This window comes from Bufo bufo, chromosome 7 (genome assembly GCF_905171765.1).
Source record: "Bufo bufo chromosome 7, aBufBuf1.1, whole genome shotgun sequence".
Lineage (NCBI taxonomy): Eukaryota > Metazoa > Chordata > Amphibia > Anura > Bufonidae > Bufo > Bufo bufo.
Genome location: NC_053395.1, coordinates 232,495,184 through 232,509,003, shown reverse-complemented (window position 1 = coordinate 232,509,003; position 13,820 = coordinate 232,495,184). Strand labels below are relative to the sequence as shown.

Below are 13,820 nucleotides of genomic sequence, written 5' to 3'. Positions count from 1 at the left end.
AGGATGTAACTCGGGATCAGTACAGGATAAGTAATGTATGTACACAGTGACTGCACCAGCAGAATAGTGAGTGCAGCTCTGGAGTATAATACAGGATGTAACTGAGGATCAGTACAGGATAAGTAATGTATGTACACAGTGACTGCACCAGCAGAATAGTGAGTGCAGCTCTGGGGTATAATACAGGATGTAACTCAGGATCAGTATAGTAACTGTAGTTGTTGTGTTGATGACTGACACAAGGCTCTTGCTACATTGCCATTCTCTTTTGTAGCTCACACGCAGTTCCACTGTTCACCACATGGGGGTACCACTGCTCTCTGATGCTGCAGTTTTTTTGCAGAAATTAATATTTTTGCACTTTCTGAATGATTTGTCTATTTTGACAATTATTCCTGTTGCATTTAGATTCATATGGATAAACTTGTGTCTGGTTGTAAATCACTTTTAGTTAATTTCCTAATCACTTTTCCCCCCATAGATCAGCCCATCCGATATGCCCATGCCACCTACGAAGATGGGAACGCAGAGCTGACGGTGCGGGATGCTCTACCTGAGGATCGGGGCGTCTACACCTGCCTTGCGCAGAGCAGCCTTGGATCGGCCTCCTGCAGCGCGGCGGTGACTGTGGCCGGTGAGTCGCTCCTTCCTGCCTCAGACGAGACTGTGAATCTAGAAGCGAAGCTTCAATCGCGCTGCTGCCATCTTCTTACCTACTTTGTGTGTCGCTTTCTCACCATTTAAAGATCTCTGCTTCCTGTCTGTATATAATATCCCTGTCTACATCAAAAGGCTAAAAATAACATTCTGCCTGAATACTTCTCCTAGCTGAGGGTTTGTTACAATTGTATCCCGTCTAGAGAATCCTCTGTGAGCTCATCAGCAGCACACATTTCTACTGTCCTGATAGTTTGTTACAATGTACCAGTGCAGGTAAACTGCATCGTTCTGGGCTGCTTACCTCATAGGATCATCCAGAATAGATACCACTGTAACAAACGATCAGCTGCGAGAAGCCTCCGGATATAAAAAGAGTCTTTCCATTCAATGACAGCAATCGGGAACATTGAAAATCAAAGCACAAAATCTATCAGAAATCGGCAACTGTACATTATACCATAAGGCGCGATTAAAGTGCGACTCCAGGAGAAATGCAATGACAGCGGGCGCCATCTGCAGCGTCCGGGGCGAGAAAAAGGAAGATCCCACTTCTATAACATGGGGACCATCATGCAGTTCTGCAAACCGCCCTGAGAATCCGAAGGATCGGATCGCCATCCCCTCTAGGACTTTGATAACCCCTCATAATGGCGACCGCGGTTGTCCCTTTTATATCGGAGTCCTTCGCTCCACATTAATAATTGTATCATCCAAATGGGAGTGATGTCACTTTGTCTGATGGGTGTGATTACTCAGCTCGTTATACCAGTCCGGGGCCGCAGGATTCATCAGGTGATGTCATCGGGGGGTTTAAGTCTAGGTCTACACGACGACATTTGTCCCGCGACAATTTTTATAGTGCTAGTCTATGGTGTCGCATGGCAACATGCTGCCAGAGGGATTTTTCTGCGACGGTCGCAGCATGTCGCATGTTGCCGTGCGACACCATAGACGATCATTATAAAAATTGTTGCAACAAAATGTCGTCGTGTAGACCGAGCCTAATTCAGGTGAAGGGGCATAAACGCGTATGGCGGGTGGCTTCAGAGAAAGCAAATGGGATGAGGTGCGACTTTATACCTCCACCTCTTCTACCTCCCTGCATGTGGGGGGGAATAGGAGGTGCAGGGAGGCAGAATGTGGGGGTGAACTGCGCTCCAGGCCGGGCACCCGCTGAGGACCATATATTTCTAGATATACAGGGAGGAGACGGGATTTAATGGCCGGTAGCTGGAATTCCTGATTAATCCCCGGGATGAAGGTAGAAAATCAGTGGAAAATGTCTGCACGGAATCATCACGGAACATAAACCTTGCGGTGCAAAGACGCACATTACTGTCATGTATTTACCGTAAGCAGAACCCGGCCGGGGATCTGGAACTCGTCTGTGACATGTAGGATTAATGGGCAGCGATCCACAGGCAGAACATCTGTATCACTGGGGGATAAGCGGCACCTGGCGCCACTCCTCTCTGCCTATAATGCGGAAACTATGAGATTCATGCTGAAAAAATTCATCTGAAGGCGCTGTGCTTCTGTACCCCTTCCCAATTCACAGAGGGGTGGCCCCTGAATATCCCTAGAGGCCTTTACTACTTCAGAAGAGCCAAGGGCCACAGACATTTTTCCATGACCTACGGCCCGGACTCCAGACTGATACATTGTAACAGACCATTAGAACAGGTTGTGTGCTACACATGGGTTTGGCTCACTGAGGATTGTCTAGACTCTCTTCACTGACAGCAAGCAGATATTCTGGTGAGGAGTGAAGCACATGGTACATGAGAAAGTTGGAGAACGTTTCAGTCTACGGTTCTGGATATTGCAGAGCTTTGGGCGAATGCTGGGAGTGATACTTCTACCCTTTGGTTGCTCCATGATGGGAGTGATATTTCAGTGCCGATTGACTGGTCTGAGATGTCAGCTAGACGGAGCCGTGGTTCTCCCGGGGCCCGGCTGGTTGTGACTGGGCCCCCACCATTGCTGTGTGGCTTATTGTGGCAGAGGTCGCGGGCGTCATAATCTCCTTACTAGGAGGAGGCTTCCTCTCAATCCAGGGAAATCCGGAGCAGCCTCTGCCCTGCAGGATGGACAGTCTGCGCCCGGCACCTGGAGCGTTACACAGAGCGCGGTACGGGGTGGACGGTAGGAGTTGTAGTTTTAGATCCACCAGCTTGATCTGTCCGGACTGTGGATGTTCAGTGTTATCCTCCACAGCCCCTGAGGTTACTGCGGATAATTCTGTGACGTCCGCCTTACTTTACCTACCGTGTCAGGTGTGACATTGTAGTGGACAGGACGTAGAGAAATCCCACAACTGCGACCATGCGGAGGAAGGTGCGGACTTATGGCTGTCCCCATGCACTGAGCTCGCCCTCCGGTCTGCAGGTGTGAATACGGCTTCACATCTACCTGCCTGAGACTGCACCAATCACTAATCCTGCGCTACATTTACTCTAGAATTCCGTTCATGCACCAGAGTTTTGTCTTTGCACCACACAAACTGTCTAGACCAAGTTTATGCCACGTATACATTCATGTAGTTTCGCTCCATTTTCAATAGTAAATCTGCCCCCCAAATTCCTTACTGTTTCCCGGACCTCTGCTTGCTGTCAGTGAATGATGACATTGTTATTTAAAGGGGTTTTCCCATCTCAGACAATGGGGGTATGTCACTAGAATATGCCCCCGATGTCTCATAGGTGCGGGTCCTCGACACCGAGAACGGAGTCAGATTTGCTGGCGTCTGCGTTCTCCTACTTTATGTCACATTTCTCAAATGTTGTTTGATAAGTTTGTCTCATCCTTAGACCTAAGGCCTCTTCCACGCGGTCGTCGCGTGTGAGGGCCGGACAAGATGCGTGATTTTTCCGCGCGCGTGAGAAAAATCGGCATGTTTGGTACTGAGACCCGAACCCGGACTTCTTCACAGAAGTTCAGGTTTGGGTTCGGTGTTGTGTCGATTTTATTATTTCCTTTATAACATGGTTCCACGGGAAAATAATAGCATTCCTAATACAGAATGCTTAGTTAATTAGGGATGGAAGGGTTAAAAATAATAAACAAATTTAACTCGCCTTAATCCACTTGATCGCGTAGCGGATCTCCTCTTCTTTCTACTTTCTTCAGGACCTTCTCTTCTCTGCATTTCCTGTGGAGATGAGGAAATAACATTGCAGGCATCAGTTTCATAAAAAGTTCTGTGACCGTCACATGACCGGATGAGGGGCGCTGTGTCACCTGTGGGGTGCAGGCGCTGCTCCTGACCTTGATATGTGTTTAACGCTGGGTTTATCCTTTAATCCTTTTACAATGAGGTCTGAACCGCTATGTAAGAATCTGTCCAGGAGCTGAGTGTCCAGGGGGGGTGGGTAGGGGCAGCGAGGCGCCTGTACCCCATCACAGGGTTAAAGAGCAATATGGGGGAGCATGGCAGTGCACATGATTACAGCTGGGGGCAGGATAATGCACACAGGTCTGCGGAGGTGCAGTATCATGGGCAAAGGATTGCAGGGGTGCAGGACGGTGCACAGAGGAATGTGGAGAAGCATGACCTTGTACAGGGGGTGCAGGACGGTGCAGAGGATCACGGGGTGCAGGATGGTGCACAGGGGTGCAGGATGGTGCAGAGGATTACAGGGGGTGCAGGATGGTGCACACAGGATTACAGGCACGCAGGACGGTGCACAGGATTACAGGGGCGCAGGACGGTGCACAGGATTACAGGGCGGTGCACAGGATTACAGGGGCGCAGGGCGGTGCACAGGATTACAGGGGTGCAGGGCGGTGCGCAGGATTACAGGGGTGCAGGATGGTGCGCAGGATTACAGGGGTGCAGGACTGCACAGGATTACAGGGGTGCAGGACTGTGCACAGGGGTGCAGGACGGTGCACAGGGGTGCAGGACGGTGCACAGGATTACAGGGGCGCAGGGCGGTGCACAGGATTACAGGGGGTTCATGGCGGTGCACAGGATTACAGGGGGTGCATGGCGGTGCACAGGATTACAGGGGCGCAGGACGGTGCACAGGATTACAGGGGCGCAGGACGGTGCACAGGATTACAGGGGCGCAGGACGGTGCACAGGATTACAGGGGAGCAGGATGGTGCACAGGATTACAGGGGCGCAGGACGGTGCACAGGATTACAGGGGAGCAGGACGGTGCACAGGATTGCAGGGGTGCAGGACGGTGCACAGAGGAATGTGGAGAAGCATGACCTTGTACAGGGGGTGCAGGATGGTGCAGAGGATCACAGGGGTGCAGGACGGTGCACAGGATCACAGGGGTGCAGGACGGTGCAGAGGATTACAGGGGGTGCAGGATGGTGCACACAGGATTACAGGGGGTGCAGGACGGTGCAGAGGATTACAGGGGGTGCAGGATGGTGCACACAGGATTACAGGCGCGCAGGACGGTGCACAGGATTACAGGGGTGCAGGACGGTGCACAGGGGTGCAGGACGGTGCAGAGGATTACAGGGGTGCAGGACGGTGCAGAGGATTACAGGGGCGCAGGACGGTGCACAGGATTACAGGGGCGCAGAACGGTGCACAGGATTACAGGGGAGCAGGATGGTGCTCAGGATTACAGGGGCGCAGGACGGTGCACAGGATTACAGGGGAGCAGGACGGTGCACAGGATTGCAGGGGTGCAGGACGGTGCACAGAGGAATGTGGAGAAGCATGACCTTGTACAGGGGGTGCAGGATGGTGCAGAGGATCACAGGGGTGCAGGACGGTGCACAGGATCACAGGGGTGCAGGACGGTGCAGAGGATTGCAGGATGGTGCACACAGGATTACAGGGGGTGCAGGACGGTGCAGAGGATTACAGGGGGTGCAGGATGGTGCACACAGGATTACAGGCGCGCAGGACGGTGCACAGGATTACAGGGGTGCAGGACGGTGCACAGGGGTGCAGGACGGTGCAGAGGATTACAGGGGTGCAGAGGATTACAGGGGTGCAGGATGGTGCACACAGGATTACGGGGGCGCAGGGGGGTGCACAGGATTACAGGGGCGCAGGGCGGTGCACAGGATTACAGGGGCGCAGGGCGGTGCACAGGATTACAGGGGCGCAGGGCGGTGCACAGGATTACAGGGGCGCAGGGCGGTGCACAGGATTACAGGGGCGCAGGGCGGTGCACAGGATTACAGGGGCGCAGGGCGGTGCACAGGATTACAGGGGTGCAGGATGGTGCACAGGGGTGCAGGATGGTGCAGAGGATTACAGGGGCGCAGGGCGGTGCACAGGATTACAGGGGTGCAGGGCGGTGCACAGGATTACAGGGGCGCAGGACGGTGCACAGGATTACAGGGGGTGCAGGGCGGTGCACAGGATTACAGGGGCGCAGGGCGGTGCACAGGATTACAGGGGTGCAGGATGGTGCACAGGATTACAGGGGGTGCAGGGCGGTGTACAGGATTACAGGGGCTCAGGGCGGTGCACAGGATTACAGGGGTGCAGGACTGTGCACAGGATTACAGGGGTGCAGGACGGTGCACAGGGGCGCAGGACGGTGCACAGGATTACAGGGGTGCAGGACGGTGCACAGGATTACAGGGGGTGCATGGCGGTGCACAGGATTACAGGGGTGCAGGACGGTGCACAGGATTACAGGGGCGCAGGGCGGTGCACAGGATTACAGGGGCGCAGGGCGGTGCACAGGATTACAGGGGCGCAGGGCGGTGCACAGGATTACAGGGGCGCAGGGCGGTGCACAGGATTACAGGGGCACAGGATCACAGGGGCGCAGGACAGTGCACAGGATCACAGGGGTGCAGGACAGTGCACAGGATTACAGGGGGTGCAGGACGGTGCGCAGGATTAAGGGGGCGCAGGGCGGTGCACAGGATTACAGGGGCGCAGGACGGTGCACAGGATTACAGGGGCGCAGGACGGTGCACAGGATTACAGGGGCGCAGGGCGGTGCACAGGATTACAGGGGCGCAGGGCGGTGCACAGGATTACAGGGGCGCAGGGCGGTGCACAGGATTACAGGGGCACAGGATCACAGGGGCGCAGGACGGTGCACAGGATCACAGGGGTGCAGGACGGTGCGCAGGATTACAGGGGTGCAGGACGGTGCACAGGATTACAGGGGGTGCAGGACGGTGCACACAGAGTAGTTGTAGCTCCAAACTCCAGTTTCCCAGTGTTCTTTCATTCTCTTGAAGTCTGCAACCCTCTGTGTTCCTGGGGGATGGGGGATCATGTCTGCAGCACATTCCCCCCTGTGGCAGTGATGAGCTGCAGGTTCCCCTGATGCTGGAAATGTGTCATAACATGAGCTTTGTACCTGCAGCGAGCAGTCACTGGGGAGATTAATGGCCGGAGGGACCCTGGCTCGTGGTGGAGACCATAGATGGTAAGGAGAGCGGCGCCCAGGTTGGCCTTCCTCCCCAGTTTCCTGCTCCCTCTGCCAGGGATTCCTCCTCTGCTTCTGTCAGAGACTAAACAGCAGATTGTACACGGCTGAGCGCCGCTGATGGACGCGGAGGAAACGTGCTGTCCATGCGCAGTGAGCGGCCGGGGATCGCTTGCTGCTTTGCTCCAAAGTGCAGATTTTCTAACAGCCGAGGACGCCGCTGAATGGGCATCCGTCGTAGCGTTTTGTGCGGCGTTTTCAGTGGGGGTTTTGCAGTCGGATGCCGCCATACTCTTTTTGTCCAGGATATTTAAGCGCTTGTAGAGAATTTTTATAGCATTTTTACAAGTTCTATAGAAAATCCTATGGGAAAAACGCCACCAACCCCGAAAATAGTGCAAACAAAAAGCTGTGTATGAAAAACCAAACGCTGTCAAAATGTCACGAAAGCGCCGTGTGTGAAAGCTGCGCCTCGTACGCACAGAACGCCGTGAGAGATCAGAAGAACAGAAAGCTCGCTGTAAGGCCTCATGCACACGACCGTATGTATTTTGCAGTCTGCAAAAAACTGATCCGCAAAAATTACAGATGACATCCGTGTGCATTCCATATTTTGCAGAACGGAACAGCCGGCCCCTAATAGAACAGTCCTGTCCTTGTCCGTAATGCGGACAATAATAGGACATGTTAAAAAAAAATTGTGAAATGGAAATACGGACATACGGGAACAGAAGGCACACGGAGTTGATGGTTCCACATACGAACCGCAAACAAAACGGAGCAGACACGGAAAGAAAATGCGTTCGTGTGCATGAGCCCTAAATGTTACAAAATAAAGAATGCCACAAATGTCACTTATCACTGTCATTCATGCACCAGGAGGCTCAGGATGAGCAGAGCTCTAGGTCTCACTCAGGACGTCAAATATTGTGACTCCACGTATAAATCCTGTGATTTCAGCGTCTGGGCCTGTGCGGTGGGAGGAGCCTCCTGTTTTTCCCGTGGGGGCACATACTTTTCTCCAATGATCAGACACATTTTGTGTTCTCAGAGAGAAGAGCAGAAACCTACAGTCCGAGGGGTCAAACAGCGACTAATGAGTCCTCCGCTCACCTGCTACTGTCACCCCCAGAGCTGCAGTCCAAATTCTACCCTTACAGTATATCTTATACTCCTGTCAACCCCAAAGCTGCAGTCTAAATTCTACTCTTACAATGTATCTTATACTCCTGTCACCCCCAGATCTGCAGTCCAAATTCTACCCTTACAGTATATCTTACACTCCTGTCAACCCCAAAGCTGCAGTCTAAATTCTACTCTTACAATGTATCTTATACTCCTGTCACCCCCAGATCTGCAGTCCAAATTCCACCCTCACAATGAATTTTAGACTCCTGTCACCCCCAGAGCTGTGGATGTGACTGGAGTATAAAATGACTGCAGTTCTGGATGTGACTGGAGTGTAAGGTGACTGCAGCTCTTGATGTGACTGGAGTGTAAGGTGACTGCAGCTCTGGATGTGACTGGAGTGTAAGGTGACTGCAGCTCTGGATGTGACTGGAGTATAAGGTGACTGCAGCTCTGGATGTGACTGGAGTGTAGGCCAGTCTGTGATGAGATAAGGGCTGCAGGGAGTCACTGACCACCCTGTGTAGTTCTGTGGGGCGGACGGACGCAGGGTTGTTTGTGCTCCCGTTTTCCCACGGACGAGCGCTCGGACCTATGCGCGCTGCGCCGCGCAGGGGCTGCTGGGAGTTATCTGTAGGGTGCTGCACTATGCGTTGGCGACACTCTGCAGCGTGGTGCTCCATTTTTGCTCCATTTCCGCAGCCCCTGCATGAGGTCAGAGGTCGGAGCGGGCGCACGTCATAGGAGGAATATGCGCTATATTCACGTGCGTATTTATGTGAATGTGGAGCGTGGCAAAAATTGCGCTGTTTTTCCCTTACAAAAACCTATTCACAGATAAAATGACAGGACACAAAAAAAAGATCCATTAAAGGTCTGGTGTCCTACAAATCTCTGCTTGCTGTCAGTGAATAAGATTTTTTTCTTTTGCTGTTACTGAGAACCTGTCCCGGCCCAGTCCTGCTCACACAGGTGAACATTTGTTACAGTTCACATTTTGTAGCAGGGCCCCCACTTGCACTACTGGAGCCTTGGGGCCCTTTCAGACACCAGGGTCCACATGCGACTGCTACCTCTAAAGCTTTAATAGTACGCCCCTGTAGACAATCCAGCATCGTGGACTCAACAGTTTATCTGCACTGATACATTGTAACAACCCCTCAGCAGTGGCACAAATCTCTGGCCTGGCCTGGACTCCAGGGTGATAGAAGTTATCTGATCTTATACATTGTAACAACCCCTCAGCTGTAGGATCATGACTAGATCAGGATGCTTCTAGATGTAACCCTGTTTCTGTTCTCTGGCAGCAAGCAGAGGGTAGGAGAGGTATACCAGCAATGATAGAAGGCAGGATAGCTGGCGTGGTGCAGTCCTGTCATCGCGGCTGATTTCTTGCAGCGCGCCTCTGTCTGCTCCAGCCGGTGAAGGGTTAACCCCGCCGGGGGCGGCACAGTTCTCCGGCTGCCGTTTCTCACTTTTTGTTTTGTCCCGTCTATTTTTGCCCTTCGCTGAGATGGGAAAATCTCAGAAGTCGGATTGTGGAATCTTCGCCAGTTTCCAGCCGCGGTATTTATAAACCGTCGGGTAATTTACGCCGCGCTCCACGCCGCGATTTATGGTCTTCTCCACCTGTAACACCTGGAGGCGCCCCCCCCGGTCTCCTACAACTCTTCCTGTCACTCACAACTAGGGGGCCAGGCCTGGTCCATGCGTCAGTAAATCTTATGCCGGACTTGGTCTAAATGTGAGTAAATCTGATGCCGGTCCATGCGTCAGTAAATCTGATGCCGCACCGGGTCCATATGTCCATAAATCTGATGCCAGTTCTGGTCCATATGTCAGTAAATCTGATGCCAATCCTGGTCCATATGTCAGTAAATCTGATACCAGTCCTGGTCCATATGTCAGTAAATCTGATACCAGTCCTGGTCCATATGTCAGTAAATCTGATACCAGTCCTGGTCCATATGTCAGTAAATCTGATGCCAGTCCTGGTCCATATGTCAGTAAATCTGATGCCGGACCCGGTCCATGTGTCAGTAAATCTGATGCCGGTCCATATGTTAGTAAATCTGATGCTGGTCCATATGTCAGTAAATCTGATGCCGCACCGGGTCCATATGTCCATAAATCTGATGCCAGTTCTGGTCCATATGTCAGTAAATCTGATGCCAATCCTGATCTATATACCAGTAAATCTGATGCCGGTCCATATGTCAATAAATCTGATGCCAGTCCTGGTCCATATGTCAGTAAATCTGATACCAGTCCTGGTCCATATGTCAGTAAATCTGATACCAGTCCTGGTCCATATGTCAGTAAATCTGATGCCAGTCCTGGTCCATATGTCAGTAAATCTGATGCCGGACCCGGTCCATGTGTCAGTAAATCTGATGCCGGTCCATATGTCAGTAAATCTGATGCCGGACCCGGTCCATATGTTAGTAAATCTGATGCTGGTCCATATGTCAGTAAATCTGATGCCGGTCCATATGTCAGTAAATCTGATGCCGGACCCGGTCCATATGTCCGTAAATCTGATGCCAGTCCTGGTCCATATGTCAGTAAATCTGATGCCAGTCGTGGTCCATATGTCAGTAAATCTGATCCCGGATCGGGTCCATATGTCCGTAAATCTGATGCCAGTCCCGGTCCATATGTCCGAAAATCTGATGCCAGTTCTGGTCCATATGTCAGTAAATCTGATGCCGGATCGGGTCCATATGTCCGTAAATCTGATGCCAGTCCCGGTCCATATGTCCGAAAATCTGATGCCAGTTCTGGTCCATATGTCAGTAAATCTGATGCCGATCCTGATCTATATACCAGTAAATCTGATGCCGGTCCTGGTCCATTTGTCAGTAAATCTGATGCCAGTCCTGGTCCATATGTCAATAAATCTGATGCCAGTCCTGGTCCATATGTCAGTAAATCTGATGCCAGTCCATGTGTCAGTAAATCTGATGCCAGTCCTGGTCCATATGTCAGTAAATCTGATGCCAGTCCTGGTCCATATGTCAGTAAATCTGATGCCGGACCGGGTCCATATGTCTGTAAATCTGATGCCGGTCCATATATCAGTAAATCTGATGCCGGACCCGGTCCATATGTTCGTAAATCTGATGCCAGTCCTGGTCCATATGTCAGTAAATCTGATGCCGGACGGGTCCATATGTCAGTAAATCTGATGCCGGACCCGATCCATATGTCAGTAAATCTGATGCCAGTCCCGGTCCATATGTCAGTAAATCTGATGCCGGACCCGATCCATATGTCAGTAAATCTGATGCCAGTTCTGGTCCATATGTCAGTAAATCTGATGCCGGACCCGATCCATATGTCAGTAAATCTGATGCCAGTTCTGGTCCATATGTCAGTAAATCTGATGCCGGATCGGGTCCATATGTCCGTAAATCTGATGCCAGTCCCGGTCCATATGTCCGAAAATCTGATGCCAGTCCCGGTCCATATGTCAGTAAATCTGATGCCAGTTCTGGTCCATATGTTGATAAATCTGGTGCTGGACTTGGTCCATATGTCAGTAAACCGGATGCTGGACCTGTTGTTTGCTGCAGCCCTCCTCCAGCTATGTGATGCCCCCCGCTCTGTACATGTGAGCGGCATTTGCCCCCCCGGGGCTCTGACCCATGGACAGGAATTGTGGCTATTTCAGGAGTGGAATTGTGTGGGAAAGTCTGCCAATATATCCAGTGTGTGTACATTACTGACAATCCGAGGATCCTACTTTTCCATAGTGAGCCCGGCAGTCAGAGGCGACGGTCCCAGGATGCAGATGTGTGCCCTCCCCCCCTTAAGAACTGGACCCCCCCCCCCCCCACCCGGTGCAGGACGCAGCGCTGTAATATCCAGTATAGGGGAACAGTTCACACACTGTTATTGCTGCAGGGTTTACTGTCTGTATATGGGGGTACGTGGTATGTCACCATCTGTATAGTCAGTATATGGGGGTACGTGGTATTTCACCATCTGTATAGTCAGTGTATGGGGGTACGTGGTATTTCACCATCTATATAGTCAGTGTATGGGGGGTACGTGGTATGTCACATCTGTATAGTCAGTGTATGGGGGGTACGTGGTATGTCACCATCTGTATAGTCAGTGTATAGGGGGTACGTGGTATGTCACCATCTGTATAGTCAGTGTATGGGGGTACGTGGTATTTCACCATCTGTATAGTCAGTGTATGGGGGGTACGTGGTATTTCACCATCTATATAGTCAGTGTATGGGGGTACGTGGTATGTCACCATCTGTATAGTCAGTGTATGGGGGTACGTGGTATTTCACCATCTATATAGTCAGTGTATGGGGGTACGTGGTATTTCACCATCTGTATAGTCAGTGTATGGGGGGTACGTGGTATTTCACCATCTGTATAGTCAGTGTATGGGGGGTACGTGGTATTTCACCATCTATATAGTCAGTGTATGGGGGTACGTGGTATTTCACCATCTGTATAGTCAGTGTATGGGGGTACGTGGTATTTCACCATCTGTATAGTCAGTATATGGGGGTACGTGGTATTTCACCATCTGTATAGTCAGTGTATGGTGGTACGTGGTATGTCACATCTGTATAGTCAGTGTATAGGGGGTACGTGGTATTTCACCATCTGTATAGTCAGTGTATGGGGGGTACGTGGTATTTCACCATCTGTATAGTCAGTGTATGGGGGTACGTGGTATGTCACATCTGTATAGTCAGTATATGGGGGTACGTGGTATTTCACCATCTGTATAGTCAGTATATGGGGGTACGTGGTATTTCACCATCTGTATAGTCAGTGTATGGTGGTACGTGGTATGTCACATCTGTATAGTCAGTGTATGGGGGTACGTGGTATTTCACCATCTGTATAGTCAGTGTATGGGGGTACGTGGTATTTCACCATCTGTATAGTCAGTGTATGGGGGTACGTGGTATGTCACATCTGTATAGTCAGTGTATGGGGGGTACGTGGTATGTCACCATCTGTATAGTCAGTGTATGGGGGGTACGTGGTATTTCACCATCTGTATAGTCAGTATATGGGGGTACGTGGTATTTCACCATCTGTATAGTCAGTATATGGGGGTACGTGGTATTTCACCATCTATATAGTCAGTGTATGGGGGTACGTGGTATTTCACCATCTGTATAGTCAGTGTATGGGGGGTACGTGGTATTTCACCATCTGTATAGTCAGTATATGGGGGTACGTGGTATTTCACCATCTGTATAGTCAGTGTATGGTGGTACGTGGTATGTCACATCTGTATAGTCAGTGTATGGGGGTACGTGGTATTTCACCATCTGTATAGTCAGTGTATGGGGGGTACGTGGTATTTCACCATCTGTATAGTCAGTATATGGGGGTACGTGGTATGTCACCATCTGTATAGTCAGTATATGGGGGTACGTGGTATTTCACCATCTATATAGTCAGTGTATGGGGGGTACGTGGTATTTCACCATCTGTATAGTCAGTATATGGGGGTACGTGGTATTTCACCATCTGTATAGTCAGTATATGGGGGTACGTGGTATTTCACCATCTGTATAGTCAGTATATGGGGGTACGTGGTATTTCACCATCTGTATAGTCAGTATATGGGGGTACGTGGTATTTCACCATCTATATAGTCAGTGTATGGGGGTACGTGGT

At 51.1% G+C, this 13,820-nt stretch overlaps 1 protein-coding gene across 10 annotated transcripts in view; it reads left to right on the top strand.

Moving 5' to 3' along the window:
• MYLK (myosin light chain kinase) overlaps positions 1-13,820 on the top strand; it is a 156,897-nt gene that overhangs the window by 69,661 nt on the left and 73,416 nt on the right. For all 10 annotated transcript variants that reach the window (XR_005780541.1, XR_005780540.1, XR_005780538.1 and 7 more), the window contains exon 11: positions 482-634. Coding sequence is in view for 5 of the 10 variants with exons in the window: in XM_040440698.1 (XP_040296632.1) it covers positions 482-634 (153 nt within the window). In the remaining 5 variants the exon portion in view is untranslated. The remainder of the gene's footprint in view (positions 1-481; positions 635-13,820) is intronic.